The 17,182-nt window shown below is 32.8% G+C and overlaps 1 protein-coding gene across 1 annotated transcript; it reads left to right on the forward strand.

The window, feature by feature from the left end:
* The first annotated feature begins 3,615 nt into the window (after positions 1 to 3,615).
* LOC119067868 (neoverrucotoxin subunit alpha-like) lies at positions 3,616 to 6,182 on the forward strand. Its single transcript, XM_037171128.1, has 3 exons — positions 3,616 to 3,717; positions 3,792 to 5,349; positions 5,748 to 6,182. Exons 1-3 carry the CDS (start codon positions 3,640 to 3,642, stop codon positions 6,125 to 6,127), a joined length of 2,016 nt encoding a protein of 671 aa, XP_037027023.1. The 5' UTR covers positions 3,616 to 3,639; the 3' UTR covers positions 6,128 to 6,182.
* The last annotated feature ends 11,000 nt before the right edge of the window (positions 6,183 to 17,182 follow it).

Here is a 17,182-nt window from a genome sequence, read left to right on the forward strand (position 1 = left end):
TACCTAGCGGGTTCCAATCTAGCGCAGCCTTCGATATATCGTTACAGGGTCTACGAAGAGTGAGTCCTACCCAGTTCTATTTTCTTCTCCTAATCATCGTTGTCATATCTTAAGTTTCGAAGATCTTCCACAAATTTCCTTTCGACATAACGTTTGGCCTTAGAAGCCTTAAAAGATAAGGTTAAAGTGGTTTACTATCGCTATGTTTACATGAGATGAAAGGTGCTTTAAGAGTGCTGCTCAACGCACTGTCTAGCACCAAAGCTGACTTTGACGTCACTCAAACAGAGGGCTGAAACGATCAAAGTTGGCTATTCCTTTTCATACAATGGACAGTGCGTTGACTATAGCAATGTTTACATACGATGTAAGGCGCTTTAACCTGGTCTAAACAATTGTTCAATTTAACCCGTCACCTTCTATGTTTCGCAACCATATAACAGCACTGAGAGGCAGTTTGTTTTGTAAATTCGTATCATCCGGTTCCTAGAAATTTTCGATGATATCTAAGTGGAGTTTGACGCTCCAATCGATTGTCGCTCTCTTTTAGTTCAAGATTTAACATGTTTATCAGAACCACCGTCTTTTGAAATTAATTTTTTACTTTCTACAACGAATTAGCCAATTCTATTTTAATTCCATGTCCCCTGCAGCATGCGTTAACATACAAATATTGCCAAAATGGGATTATGGAGTAATTTTATTAGTTTTTTTTTTCAGATTATGAACTAAACCTTTTATTAATCCTAAATTTGTACCTGTACATGACACAAATTCCACCCATGGAGTGGCTTCTATTCTTAACAAAAATCGCCCTACTCTATTTATCCAGAACCATGGAAACTGGCCTGATTCAGGAGAATCAGGGGAAAACATTAACTATCGTTTTTTATTCTCATTCGAAAGAAGATAATAAACCTCGTCCAATGACTGGGTTGACGGCAATGAACCGAGCACAGAAGCTGAATTTCCACGTTGAATGTCTATGGATAGTCTCTGCCGAAGGAAAAGCGTAGCTCTCTTCTCGTTAGTGATATTCGAGATTCTCTTGCCTAATTCGGAAACAAATTGCTTTGCACGAGGACCCCATGGACCAAGCGTTTCAAAACCTAAAGGAACAAAGATGTATTGGCCAGTTTTTTTTAGTAAGTATAAAGAACGGTAATTACATTTTAGTCTGGTTTCTTATGTCGAAAAAAAGCGTTCTGCTCGATTCAGAACTTTTTTGATTTTTGCCGACGGGATATGATTGGGGCCAGACTTTCCGAACTAATTTTTTTGTGTGTTTTGAACCGGTAAAAACCGGTTTCAGTGTAAAACTTAAAAGTGAAATATCTCGGTCAAAGCTGAATGGTTTGGAACTGACCTCTAGAGGTCCTCAACTATCCTTAAAAACAAAATACAGTCGAACAAAACTGATGGAAGCTCATTTTATCCTTGAATCCTAGCGATGGGAGCAAGATGGACACTGAGGAGTGATTAGATCTTAGGAACTGATCTCTAGAGGCCTTCAAATATCATTAAAAACAAAATACAATCGAGCTTACTTTATCCTTGAGTTCTGAATGTTGATAATGGAAACATTGTTTCACCTTTACTTGAACTTTTTGTTATAGAGAGAAGAGTAGATGAAGACATAATTGATTTGACTGGTTTGACTGACGACATGACACATATGATTTGAGTACTGATGACGAGTTCTATAAATGTGAATGATTTGATTTTGTTCTAACTATTTCAATTTTATTTATTTAGTCGATAATGAGCATTGATGATGCATGCGTAGCATGTGAAACCGGTCGGAATTTAAATAAAGTTTATTGATACAATTTTAAAGAAAAATAAGCGTGTTTTTTAATACCAAATACCAACAAGCGCGTAACCACTACGTAATGTTAAAAACTTTACTAAAAATCCATCAGTATGCTGAAATGTTTATATACACAACCGAGTGAGAAATGCTTTTTTTTGGCACTAGATGTAAAGATTGTTACTCGAAGCCGTAGGCCGAGTGTGACAATACACATCGTTTGCCTAAAAAAACATTTATCATCAAGTTGTATACAACGTTTTTCGCAATAGTGTCAACGGAAAGTCCTACTTTTCGCCACTTGTTGCGAAAACGTAGCTTTTAATAAAATTACATGGCACAAATAACGTAACAAGTGTCGCACAACCTCAATATCGTTATGAGTTGTAACTTTAATTTTTTTGTTTCTGGTAATAACGTTACATTTTATCGGTTTTCGTAACGTTACGTCAGGGAACGAAAAAATTACGATAAAAGATTTTGACGAAAAAAGTTTCTATTCACTAGCGAAAAGATCCAAGATCCAATTCAAAAAAATGTAAGTACATTGAGCTTCATCAGTTTTTTCGTTATAGGAAAATTGAATGTTGAATTGGAAGATTTAAAGCTCACTGATTGGTACTCGTTGTTCCAGTCATAAATTCAGTCAAAAAATTTAAGTACCTCGACGAATACTGTACGATATCTAGCAATTATAGTGGATATTTATGTGAAAGCCATAAACAATAAATTGATTATCAAATCATATCTGAACATGTTGCTTCCACTCGATCTTCAGACAATTTCTTTATTATCATGAAATATTATGGTAATAAATTAATCGGCAGCTTATTAATTCTGAAGTGAAGTCATAGATATAACTATCAAAAAAAATGTCGAATCGCAGATCAAACTCTTGTGTGCATAGTTTTTCGGGCCACCCATAAATTACGTATTTACGTGCAGGTGAATTTATTCAGGAAAACAGGGTCACTTCCTGTCGCTTTACAGCACGGAAGAGTAAAGTAACCCAGGCAGGAGCGCTCATTTGACTAGGGACCTGAATAATCTAGTAGCCTTATTTATTTTGCGAATTAAATTTTTCAACTGATGTCAGTGTTCATTTGAGTTCATTTTCATACGGTGTATTAAGTCCCTCATTTGACGTTTCAAAAATGAACCGCTACTGCCTGGTTTATTTTACTCTGCCGTGTTTACAGGGATCCATAACGTTATAACCAAAATTAATTCGGTTAAGCGAATAACGTTATTTGGGTAACCAAATTGATTTCTTTAACGGTACATTTCGTAAAATGATGGGATGAATTCTCTATAGTGTCGAACAATAATACGCCTTAACGTTACATTTCGTAAAGGGATGAAATCATTCCGAAATTTTTGCAAATTTAATTTTCGTAATTTAAAATCTCCGAAATTTGGAAATTTCGACTTTGTGAGGTAAAATTTCGGAATAATTCACGGATATTTATTAATATCTATTCTTAGTGTTTTTTTCCCATTTTGGTATGAGTTTCACAATTTCTATATTTCTCGCGGTGCCAATAGTGTCTTTATAATACTATGGCTAATGGCACCGGGTGTGATTAGCCTTAGTATTATAAAGAGACTAATGGCACCCGGTGCCAATAGTTTCTTCCTTAATTTATTACCATAATATTTCATGATAATAAAGAAATTGTCTGAAGATCTGGTGGAAGCAACCTGTTGAGATGGATAATGATAAGCTTATAATAATCAATTTATTGTTTACAGTTTTCGTATAAATACAAACGATAGTAGCTAGATATCTTTCAGTATGCCTTCGTCAAGGTACTTAAATTTTGTTAATAATGCAAAAGTTGTTGCTAGTGATTTCGTTGCTTGTAGGTTTTCTAACTTTGTCATCGTCACAAAGCTTGGATCTTTTGGTCAGTGAATAGAAACTTTTTCCGTCGAAATATTTTCATTCGTTTTTATTTTATTTGACGTTCTGTCAATTTAGGTGGAACCGGTCACAGTATCGGCTCTGGGCCGAGTGGCTAAAATCGGCGAATTATACGATGCTCGTACTGACCAATTTGTGCGCATATCTTTAATGACCAGCGTTCAGAATGCCAGTCAATTTATTCATTTTACGCATAACAAACATTCGAACATTAAATATTTAATGCTCGACACACTGGATGAAAAACTCAACATTTTAGATGTTGGAGCGTCAGCTAAGCTTAGTATTCTGGGCGGCTTGGTTCAGGCGAGCGGATCGGGTAGATTTATCAGCGATAAAAAGCGTCGAACGGAGAGTGTTAAAGTATCCATTGCAAATTTGATCAAAACCGAATTCGAGCAAATTAATCTTGCCGGACACGAGGAACGAAAACTAATCGATTTGGAGGTGTTACAGAAGCTGGATGTCACTCATGTTGTCGTTGGGATTCAATGGGGAGGTAATGTTTTCATTTCGGTCGAAGACAGTAATTCGGCCGGCATGGACCAGCAAATTGTGAAAGGCAGTCTTGGTGGCAAATTGGAAATGTTATTTGCATCCGTGTCATTGGACGGAAGTGTATCGCTGACGGATGAAGAATTGCGGGAGTACCGTGAATTCAGTTTTGAGGTTTACGGCGACGTGCTGCCAGATAATACGCCAGCAACTCTTGCTCAAGCTGTTCAATTGATGAAGAATTCGTCACGATTGCTAACTGAAGGCAACGATGGCAAAGGAAAGGCAATGTTCTTCGAACTCTTGCCGATATCAGTGTTTCGTCAACTGTTCAATACTCAGATACTATTCGATTCGGTTTTGCGATCGATTGACTTGGCAACGATTAATTCCAGCATCAAATTATTTGAAGATTTGAATGTTGTGGAACAAAAAATAAATGATCTAATGGTCGATCGAACGGCATTCCAAAGCTATATCACCAAAGAGAAGTCCGATAATATCACTGCATTTGTCAACGATTTCGAAATGTACAAAAATCAAATTCAACAAAATTTTGCGGAAAAACTTGTGGCTGTTAGATCAGGCAACGGTTCGCTGGACCAACTGTTGATTGTTTTACAACGGGCTCGTTCCCACGATCTGTCTCCACAAAATATTAATTTTGACCAATTTAAGTCAGTCGAAACCGAATTCCGATTTTTGAAGCTTTTGCAAGACATCGATGTTGTCCTGTTGGCAAAGGAGATGACTTTCATGGAATTTCTGTCCGTTAACTTTAACAGGAATATTTACACGTTCTTCTACTCATCGGAGTATCCCACAATGATGGAACCACCGATGGCCAATTTCCGACACATTGTCCAGAAACGGGAAACATTCGATCCGTCGGCTGTATTTTTGGCCATTAAAATCGATGTGCTGAGCGAGACAGAGCGACAACTTTATTTCAATTTTGATGGATCGACTAAGTTAGCAGTATATCGAAACGGAATTTGTGTCATAGAAAATTATGACAGTACAGAAGCCTTAGACTTAGATGACGAACCGGATTTATGGTCGCTCCATAAGATGCAAACATTAATCAATGAATTGAGAGAGAAAACGGATAAATTGGCACGTGAGTACCCGTTTTTGTTCTATTTTTATAGGTATGCCTCTGGCTGAAATTTTTAATGACAAGGCAGTAAACTTGGATGTATAGCTCACAAGGTTGAATTTGTGCTGGCTTTTTACGTAGCAACATAAAGTTTACAGCCTTGATCAAAGTAGCCAATCAAAAAACGCGCACTGTAAATAATAGGCTTCCACCTCTCCAAACACTAAAATATACAAAAAAGATTATAAAATTATAAAGTTCATGCTTTTTCTGACCTCCGTCGACAACGTGCATACTATCTGAATGACTCCTCATCGAATATTCGTTGTTGTTTGATCCATCTTGCACGCAAGTACTACACTTGCTACACATTTTGCACTTCAGCCTTCGGAAACATGAGATTCTTAATTTACTTTCAGTTCCGGAGAATTTTACCTACGTCCAATATCCGCACACACCCGAACCCAAAGATTTGTGGTCTCAGTATAATTGGACGGAAATTACCTCTTCATTCTCTGGTGCATTTTTTAGAGCAGATGATGATAGCAAAACATTCCAAAAAGGCGTACAAACTGAAAGTTTTCCGATGATAACTACCGCGGAAAGAGGTCTCTTCTCGGCAAATAGCGGTGATACAAGATCGATCATCTCTTTCTCCCGTGGCAAACTTACCGAACCATTGTTGACTGGAATAGATTATAGAGCCGTAAAAACCGCTCAACGAGCTATTCGCTTCTACACGTCGGATAACGTCGTAAGACCAAAGCATATGACTGTAAAATTTTGGAAGAGGTCGTAAGACAAATAAGGAAGGATAAAACATTGTGGGAATAAAACAATTTTTTGGAAAAATATTAACTGATATTTTAGTCTTCTTTCTGGCATTCGAGCCATCTGTTTATTTATTGCTCATCAAATGGCTTCTTCAATTTTAAGCACAATTTTTAAAGGCTAGTACAGAGTTCGTGAAAAATACATGCAAAATCGAACTCTGCAAAATGCTTGCAAAATATGACACAAAATGTATAAGCTATCTGTCAAATATTTTGGAAGCTCGGTGTAAACCTAATGTTTACGCTGTGCTTGCAAAATATTTGACAGCTTCTTCAGTACTCTAGCCAGTAATTCTCTCGTGTTGTCCATAAACTCAGGCGAAGCAACAGCAAGGACATGCCGGATCATTTCAAAAATAACGCTCTTCTTCATGCTCATAGGGTGATATGAGTGGTAATTCAAGGTCTCAAACGAACTGACGCTTTTCTTAAACCAACGGCATGAAATGGATAAATCGTGATTGCGACGGAAGACGCCATCTAAAAATTCGACTTCCAAGCATTCGTTTTCATTTTTTAACGTTCCATTTGGACTGTTTCTGATACTTTTTCTTTTACTGGCTCGACACAATTCTCGTGGATTGACGCGAAAATATCGTCAACATATTTATTCATGAATGAAATCTCATTTGCATAGTACTCTTTGAGGGTAATGATAAGTGCATAATTAGTCCGAATTTTAGCCAACACTTGTGCGAGTTTACTACACATAGCTAGCCCGATACATACGTCCATTGAACATGAAAAAGGTAGCGTAGCTAGTAAAGAATTCCAGACATTTGATGAATACATTCGCAGCGACTTGAGTAGTTCTTGATATTACGTTGTAGTACTTAAGGCTTATTTGACAGGTTTCCTCGACTTCTATATTCGTAAACATGGACACATAATCTAAAGAGCATTGGCAACAAGTTGTAATTTGCTTAACAACCACTCCGACAAAGAAGTTCCAAAAGTTCCAATCATATCCGCAGATGCTACAATTGGTCTCATTGGAACGTTTTGTTTATGAACCTTTGGACATCCGTACAGCAGCGGTATTAAATAGGGTTCAACAAATGGTTTGTCAAATTCACCATTAATAAAAACAAATGGATTCAAAACAGAGATCGTTTGAGCGTAAGCACGTTCTTCATAGTTTTTAGCAGCTACAATTCTCCTATTTCGAGACACAGAATGAGGGAAGGGAAGGGAAGAGGAGTGAACCTCTGTTAATGTTGTAGAATTTCGGTCTTTCATATTAGTCTATTTCCTCCGTTGCCAAATTGCAACGTTAAACATACCTAACGACGACCTATTCATCTATTCGTATCAAATGTGGAACTCTTCTCTTACTTCATTTTCTTCTCTACTGAAAAGCTATTCGCCATTCAAAATCACTTACATTATCCACTCTTTGCCTTGTTATTATATACAAATAAATTGCCGGAGGCAATATAGACAGCCCCGTACGACGTCAACTTTCATAAACAGATAATAACTGATATTTCAATGTAAAAAATAAAACCTTTCCGCTATGTGTTCTTGTGAAAGACCTGTATAAAACTCCCTAGCATTAGATTAGCAGCTACTTCACTTCTCCTTGAATAAAAAACATCCATCCATCTGTGAAGTTAATTCTATTTCTTAAAACTGATAATAACTAATATTGCAATGTAAAAAATTAAAATTTTACGCTTTGTGTTCTTGTGAGAGAAATGGATAAAATTCACTAGCATTAGATTAGCAGCCACTTCACTTCTCCTAGAATAAAAAAAATATCAAGAACTATCTATACGGATAACAACAAGTATTTCAATGTAAAAAATTAAAATTTTACGCCTTGTGTTCTTGTGAGAGAAATGGATAAAATTCCCTAGCATTAGATTCACTTCACTGTTCCTTGAATAAAAAAAATAATGAAGAACTATCAATCCATCTGTGAAGTTAATTCTATTTTTTAAAACTGATAACTTATTAAAATTTTACGCTTTGTGTTCTTCTGAGTGAACTGGATAAAATTCCCTAGCATTTAGAAGCCACTTCTCTTCTCATTGAATAAAAAAAATATGAAGAACTATCTATCCATCTGTGAAGCTAATTCTATTTATTTAAACTGATAATAACTAATATTTCAATGTAAAAAAATTACAATTTTACGCTTTGTGTTCTTGTGAGAGAAATGGATAAAAATTCCCTAGCATTAGATTGCAGCCACTTCACTTCTCATTGAATAAAAAAATATCAAAAACTGTCCATCCATCTGTGAAGATAATTCTATTTTTTTAAACGGATAATAGGTGATATTTCAATGTAAAAAATAAAATTTGTGTTCTTGTGACAGAGTAGTTAACACTAGTATAACTGTAGAGTACAACTCTTTTTCGCAGGCGTTGTACTCTACAGTTATACTAGTGTTAACTACTGACAGAACTGGATAAAATTCCATAGCATTAGATTACCAGCCACTTCACTGTTCCTTGATTAAAAAAAATATATGAAGAACTATCCATCCATCTGTGAAGTTAATTCTATTTTTTTCAACTGATAATAACTAATATTTCAATGTAAAAAAATTAAAATTTTACGCTTTGTGTTCTTGTGAGAGAACTGGATAAAATTCCCTAGCATTAGATTAGCAGCCACTTCTCCTTATATTAAAAAATATCAAGAACTATCTATCCATCAGTGAAGTATTTTTTTTTAAACGGATAATAACTGATATTTCAATGTAAAAAAATAAAATTAGATAGAACTGGATAAAATTCCATAGCATTAGATTAGTAGCAACTTCACTGTTTCTTGAATTAAACACAATATGAAGAACTATCCATCCATCTGTGAAGTTAATTCTATTTTTTAAAACTGATAATAACTAATATTTCAATGTAAAAAAATTAAAATTTACTCTTTGTGTTCTTCTGAAAGAACTGGATAAAATTCCCTAGCATTAGAATAGCAGCCACTTCTCCTTGAATAAAAAAATATCAAGAACTATGTATCCATCAGTAAAGTTAATTTTTTTTTAAGCGGATAATAACTGATATTTCACTGTAAAAAAATAAAATTTGTGTTCTGGTGACAGAACTGGATAAAATTCCATAGCATTAGAATAGCAGCCACTTCACTGTTTCTTGAATTAAAAAAATATGAAGAACTATCCATCCATCTGTGAAGTTAATTCTATTTTTTAAAACTGATAATAACTAATATTTTAATGTAAAAAAATAAAATTTTACGCTTTGTGTTCTTGTGAGAGAACTAGATAAAATTGCCTAGCATTAGATTAGCAGCAACTTCTCCTTGAATAAAAAAATATCAAGAACTATCTACCCATCGGTGAAGTTAACTTTTTTTAACGGATAATAACTGATATTTCAATCTAAAAAAAAAAAATTGTGTTCTTGTGACAGAACTGGATAAAATCCCATAGTATTAGCAGCCACTTCACTTCTCCTTGAATAAAAAAATATCCAGAACTATTTATCCATCAGTGAAGTTAATTTTTTTTAAACGGATAATAGGTGATACTTCAATGTAAAAAAAAAATTGTGACAGAACTGGATAAAATTCCATAGAATTAGATTACCAGCCCCTTCACTGTTCCTTGACTTAAAAAAAAATATCAAGAACTATGCATCCACCTGTGAAGTTAATTCTTTTTTTTTTCAAGTGATAATAACTAATATTTTAATGTAAAAAAAATAAAATTTTACGCTTTGTGTTCTTGTGAGAGAACTGGATAAAATTCCCTAGCATTAGATTAGCAGCCACTTCTCCTTGAAAAAAAATTATCAAGAACTATCTATCCATCAGTGAAGTTAATTCTATTTTTTAAAACTGATAATAACTAATATTTCAATTGAAAAAAATTAAAATTTCACGCTTTGTGTTCTGATGAGAGAACTGGATAAAATTCACTAGCATTAGATTAGCAATAAAAAAAATATCAAGAACTATCTATCCATCAGTGAAGTTAATTGTGATCTTGTGACAGAACTGGATAAAATTCCATAGCATTAGATTACCAGCCACTTCACTGTTCCTTGACTTAAAAAAAAATATCAAGAACTATCCATCCACCTGTGAAGTTAATTCTATTTTTTTTCAAGTGATAATAACTAATATTTCAATGTAAAAAAAAATAAAATTTTACGCTTTGTGTTCTTGAGAGAGAACTGGATAAAATTCCCTAACATTAGATTAGCAGCCACTTCTCCTTGAATAAAAAATTATCAAGGACTATCTATCCATCAGTGAAGTTAATTTTTTTTAACGGATAATAACTGATATTTCAATGTAAAAAAAAAAATTGTGTTCTTGTGACAAAACTGGATAAAATTCCATAGCATTAGCAGCCACTTCACTTCTCCTTGAATAAAAAAATATCAAGATCTATGTATCCATCAGTGAAGTTAATTTTTTTTAAACGGATAATAGGTGATATTTCAATGTAAAAAAAAAGGTTCTTGTGACAGAACTGGATAAAATTCCATAGCATTAGATTACCAGCCACTTCACTGTTCCTTGACTTAAAAAAAATATCAAGAACTATCCATCCACCTGTGAAGTTAATTCTATTTTTTTTTCAAGTGATAATAACTAATATTTCAATGTAAAACGAGCCATCAGAACAGTCGGAGCGTTTGCTGCGACTGAGCCCCGTACAAACCCGTATATCTATTGCGTTCGTGACCCTAGTGCGTCTGTCACCCTACTTTGATCGTAAGCCTATTGCGCCGGTTAATGTAGTTAAAGTAAAATTATTATGTAATGTGTACATCTTACAAATTGCGCATAGCGCAATTACGAAGCCCCGTACGACGTTCCTTTCAAATGAAACAAAAATTTCAAATCGCCCTAAAATTTTATTTTTTTGAAGGGCCTAGTATCGGCCTCAGTCCGAGGACCCAAATTTAAATTTTTTTTCAACTACATTCTATTCGGCCTTTGATTACCTTCCAAATGAAACAAAAATTACGAAAAACGGATGAAATTTGCTCGAGTTATATGTAAAATACACATAGGGCCCTAGTAGTGGCCTTAGTCCAAGGACCTAAATTTAATTTTTTTTCAACAACATTCTATTCGGCCTTTGATTACCTTCCAAATGAAACAAAAATTACGAAAAACGAATGAAATTTGCTCGATTTATATGTAAAATACACATAGGGCCCTAGTATCGGCCTCAGTCCGAGGACCCAATTTTTTTTTCAACTACATTCTATTCGGCCTTTGATTACCTCCCAAATAAAACAAAAATTACGAAAAACGGATGAAATTTGCTCGAGTTATATGTAAAATACACATAGGGCCCTAGTAGTGGCCTTAGTCCAAGGACCCAAATTTATTTTTTTTTCAACTACATTCTATTCGGCCTTTGATTACCTCCCAAATAAAACAAAAATTACGAAAAACGGATGAAATTTGCTCGAGTTATATGTAAAATACACATAGGGCCCTAGTAGTGGCCTTAGTCCAAGGACCCAAATTTAATTTTTTTTTCAACAACATTCTATTCGGCATTCGATTACCTTCCAAATCAAACAAAAATTACGAAAAACGAATGAAATTTACTCGAGTTCTATGTAAAATACACATAGGGCCCTAGTAGCATTTCACTTCTAAGGCCCTAACTCACGGCCCACTTACCCGATTTTAAAAAACTTTTTTTTCCTGGATTGGTATTGACAATACCTATCATTTGCCGTGTCATTTACATTTCCATCGTTTATTTTACCATAAATATCACCAAAAGACCTTAAATCACTTAGGTGGCCCTAACTCACGAAGGGCCGACCCGAATATGCCCATCTTCGAACTTAGCCTCACTATTTCGACTATCTTTCAGGGAAAAATTTTTTTTTTGAAATCGGATTTGATTTACTCAAGATATCGACGTGACAGACGGACAGACGGACAGACGGACAGACGGACAGACAAAATTTTTATTGCAGATTCGTCATCTATGAACATACGCAAACACTTTGCCCTTACCGTCTGCTTCGAATTCCATCAATTACACACGGCATCGTAATCCTATAAGCCCCTTTGTACTTCGTACGGGGCTAAAAATTAAAATTTTACGCTTTGTGTTCTTCTGAAAGAACTGGATAAAATTCCCTAGCGTTAGATTAGCAGCCACTTCACATTTCCTTGAATAAAAAATATCAAGAACTATCTATCCATCAGTGAAGTTAGTTTTTTTTAACGGATAATAACTGATATTTCAATCTAAAAAAAATTGTGTTCTTGTGACAGAACTGGATAAAATTCCATAGCATTAGATTACCAGCCACTTCACTGTTCATTGATTTAAAAAAATATATGAAGAACTATCCATCCATTTGTGAAGTTAATTCTATTTTTTCAACTGATAATAACTAATATTTCAATGTAAAAAAATTAAAATTTTACGCTTTGTGTTCTTGTAAGAGAACTGGATAAAATTCCCTAGCATTAGATTAGCAGCCACTTCTCCTTATATTAAAAAATATCAAGAACTATCTATCCATCAGTGAAGTTAATTTTTTTTTTTAAACGGATAATAAATGATATTTCAATGTAAAAAAAATAAAATCTGTGTTCTTGTGACAGAACTGGATAAAATTCCATAGCATTAGCAGCCACTTCACTTCTCCTTGAATAAAAAAATATCCAGAACTATGTATCCATCAGTGAAGTTAATTTTTTTTAAACGGATAATAGGTGATATTTCAATGTAAAAAAAAAATGTTCTTCGGAAAGAACTGGATAAAATTCCCGAGCGTTAGATTAGCAGCCACTTCACTGTTTCTTGAATTTAAAAAAAAAATATGAAGAACTATCCATCCATCTGTGAAGTTAATTCTATTTTTTTTCAAGTGATAATAACTAATATTTCAATGTAAAAAAATTAAAATTTTACGCTTTGTGTTCTTCTGAAAGAACTGGATAAAATTCCCTAGCGTTAGATTAGCAGCCACTTCACATTTCCTTGAATAAAAAAATATCAAGAAGTATCTATCCATCAGTGAAGTTAATATATTTTTAAACGGGTAATAGGTGATATTTCAATGTAAAAAAAATGTGTTCTTGTGACAGAACTGGATAATTCTATTAATAAAATTCCCTAGCATTAGATTAGCAGCCACTTCTCCTTGAAAAAAAATTATCAAGAACTATCTATCCATCAGTGAAGTTAATTCTATTTTTTAAAACTGATAACAACTAATATTTCAATTGAAAAAAATTAAAATTTCACGCTTTGTGGTCTGATGAGAGAACTGGATAAAATTCACTAGCATTAGATTAGCAATAAAAAAAATATCAAGAACTATCTATCCATCAGTGAAGTTAATTTTTTTTAACGGATAATAATTGATATTTCCATGTAAAAAAAATAAAATTTGTGATCTTGTGACAGAACTGGATAAAATTCCATAGCATTAGATTACCAGCCACTTCACTGTTCCTTGACTTAAAAAAAAATATCAAGAACTATCCATCCACCTGTGAAGTTAATTCTATTTTTTTTCAAGTGATAATAACTAATATTTTAATGTAAAAAAAAATAAAATTTTACGCTTTGTGTTCTTGTGAGAGAACTGGATAAAATTCCCTAGCATTAGATTAGCAGCCACTTCTCCTTGAATAAAAAATTATCAAGGACTATCTATCCATCAGTGAAGTTAATTTTTTTTAACGGATAATAACTGATATTTCAATGTAAAAAAAAAATTGTGTTCTTGTGACAAAACTGGATAAAATTCCATAGCATTAGCAGCCACTTCACTTCTCCTTGAATAAAAAAATATCAAGATCTATGTATCCATCAGTGAAGTTAATTTTTTTTAAACGGATAATAGGTGATATTTCAATGTAAAAAAAAAGGTTCTTGTGACAGAACTGGATAAAATTCCATAGCATTAGATTACCAGCCACTTCTCCTTGAATAAAAAATTATCAAGGACTATCTATCCATCAGTGAAGTTAATTTTTTTTAACGGATAATAACTGATATTTCAATGTAAAAAAAAAATTGTGTTCTTGTGACAAAACTGGATAAAATTCCATAGCATTAGCAGCCACTTCACTTCTCCTTGAATAAAAAAATATCAAGATCTATGTATCCATCAGTGAAGTTAATTTTTTTTAAACGGATAATAGGTGATATTTCAATGTAAAAAAAAAGGTTCTTGTGACAGAACTGGATAAAATTCCATAGCATTAGATTACCAGCCACTTCACTGTTCCTTGACTTAAAAAAAATATCAAGAACTATCCATCCACCTGTGAAGTTAATTCTATTTTTTTTCAAGTGATAATAACTAATATTTCAATGTAAAAAATTAAAATTTTACGCTTTGTGTTCTTCTGAAAGAACTGGATAAAATTCCCTAGCGTTAGATTAGCAGCCACTTCACATTTCCTTGAATAAAAAATATCAAGAAGTATCTATCCATCAGTGAAGTTAATATTTTTTTAAACGGGTAATAGGTGATATTTCAATCTAAAAAAAATTGTGTTCTTGTGACAGAACTGGATAAAATTCCATAGCATTAGATTACCAGCCACTTCACTGTTCATTGATTTAAAAGAATATATGAAGAACTATCCATCCATCTGTGAAGTTAATTCTATTTTTTTTCAAGTGATAATAACTAATATTTTAATTTAAAAAAAATAAAATTTTACGCTTTGTGTTCTTGTGAGAGAACTGGATAAAATTCCCTAGCATTAGATTAGCAGCCACTTCTCCTTGAATAAAAAAATATCAAGGAATATCTATCCATCAGTGAAGTTAATTTTTTTTAACGGATAATAACTGATATTTCAATCTAAAAAAAAAAATAAAAATTGTGTTCTTGTGATAGAACTGGATAAAATTCCATAGCATTAAATTACCAGCCACTTCACTGTTCATTGATTTAAAAAAATATATGAAGAACTATCCATCCATTTGTGAAGTTAATTCTATTTTTTCAACTGATAATAACTAATATTTCAATGTAAAAAAATTAAAATTTTACGCTTTGTGTTCTTGTAAGAGAACTGGATAAAATTCCCTAGCATTAGATTAGCAGCCACTTCTCCTTATATTAAAAAATATCAAGAACTATCTATCCATCAGTGAAGTTAATTTTTTTTTAAACGGATAATAAATGATATTTCAATGTAAAAAAAATAAAATATGTGTTCTTGTGACAGAACTGGATAAAATTCCATAGCATTAGCAGCCACTTCACTTCTCCTTGAATAAAAAAATATCCAGAACTATGTATCCATCAGTGAAGTTAATTTTTTTTAAACGGATAGTAGGTGATATTTCAATGTAAAAAAAAATGTTCTTCGGAAAGAACTGGATAAAATTCCCTAGCGTTAGATTAGCAGCCACTTCACTGTTTCTTGAATTTAAAAAAAAAATATGAAGAACTATCCATCCATCTGTGAAGTTAATTCTATTTTTTTTCAAGTGATAATAACTAATATTTCAATGTAAAAAAATTAAAATTTTACGCTTTGTGTTCTTCTGAAAGAACTGGATAAAATTCCCTAGCGTTAGATTAGCAGCCACTTCACATTTCCTTGAATAAAAAAAATATCAAGAAGTATCTATCCATCAGTGAAGTTAATATATTTTTAAACGGGTAATAGGTGATATTTCAATGTAAAAAAAATGTGTTCTTGTGACAGAACTGGATAATTCTATTAATAAAATTCCCTAGCATTAGATTAGCAGCCACTTCTCCTTGAAAAAAAATTATCAAGAACTATCTATCCATCAGTGAAGTTAATTCTATTTTTTAAAACTGATAATAACTAATATTTCAATTGAAAAAAATTAAAATTTCACGCTTTGTGTTCTGATGAGAGAACTGGATAAAATTCACTAGCATTAGATTAGCAATAAAAAAAATATCAAGAACTATCTATCCATCAGTGAAGTTAATTTTTTTTAAACGGATAATAGGTGATATTTCAATGTAAAAAAAAAGGTTCTTGTGACAGAACTGGATAAAATTCCATAGCATTAGATTACCAGCCACTTCTCCTTGAATAAAAAATTATCAAGGAATATCTATCCATCAGTGAAGTTAATTTTTTTTAACGGATAATAACTGATATTTCAATGTAAAAAAAAAATTGTGTTCTTGTGACAAAACTGGATAAAATTCCATAGCATTAGCAGCCACTTCACTTCTCCTTGAATAAAAAAATATCAAGATCTATGTATCCATCAGTGAAGTTAATTTTTTTTAAACGGATAATAGGTGATATTTCAATGTAAAAAAAAAGGTTCTTGTGACAGAACTGGATAAAATTCCATAGCATTAGATTACCAGCCACTTCACTGTTCCTTGACTTAAAAAAATATCAAGAACTATCCATCCACCTGTGAAGTTAATTCTATTTTTTTTCAAGTGATAATAACTAATATTTCAATGTAAAAAATTAAAATTTTACGCTTTGTGTTCTTCTGAAAGAACTGGATAAAATTCCCTAGCGTTAGATTAGCAGCCACTTCACATTTCCTTGAATAAAATATATCAAGAAGTATCTATCCATCAGTGAAGTTAATATTTTTTTAAACGGGTAATAGGTGATATTTCAATCTAAAAAAAATTGTGTTCTTGTGACAGAACTGGATAAAATTCCATAGCATTAGATTACCAGCCACTTCACTGTTCATTGATTTAAAAAAATATATGAAGAACTATCCATCCATTTGTGAAGTTAATTCTATTTTTTCAACTGATAATAACTAATATTTCAATGTAAAAAAATTAAAATTTTACGCTTTGTGTTCTTGTAAGAGAACTGGATAAAATTCCCTAGCATTAGATTAGCAGCCACTTCTCCTTATATTAAAAAATATCAAGAACTATCTATCCATCAGTGAAGTTAATTTTTTTTAAAACGGATAATAAATGATTTCATACCGGTTAGCTAATAGTCCCAACCCTCATCATATTTAACCAATCAGCACTTGACAACAGTTTGTTTACATTTAAATGAGTGCTTTCGTCTCGAAGTTAGTCTATCCAAAGTCTTTTTCAATT

This window comes from Bradysia coprophila (genome assembly GCF_014529535.1).
Source record: "Bradysia coprophila strain Holo2 chromosome X unlocalized genomic scaffold, BU_Bcop_v1 contig_130, whole genome shotgun sequence".
Taxonomy (NCBI): domain Eukaryota; kingdom Metazoa; phylum Arthropoda; class Insecta; order Diptera; family Sciaridae; genus Bradysia; species Bradysia coprophila.

Excerpts from the sequence above, each read along its gene's own strand:
- LOC119067868 (XM_037171128.1), top strand. The coding sequence starts at position 3,640 with ATGCAAAAGTTGTTGCTAGTGATTTCGTTGCTTGTAGGTTTTCTAACT. Across the intron at positions 3,718-3,791 it reads CACAAAGCTTGGATCTTTTG|GTGGAACCGGTCACAGTATC; the intron begins GTCAGTGAATAG and ends CTGTCAATTTAG. Across the intron at positions 5,350-5,747 it reads GAAAACGGATAAATTGGCAC|TTCCGGAGAATTTTACCTAC; the intron begins GTGAGTACCCGT and ends ATTTACTTTCAG.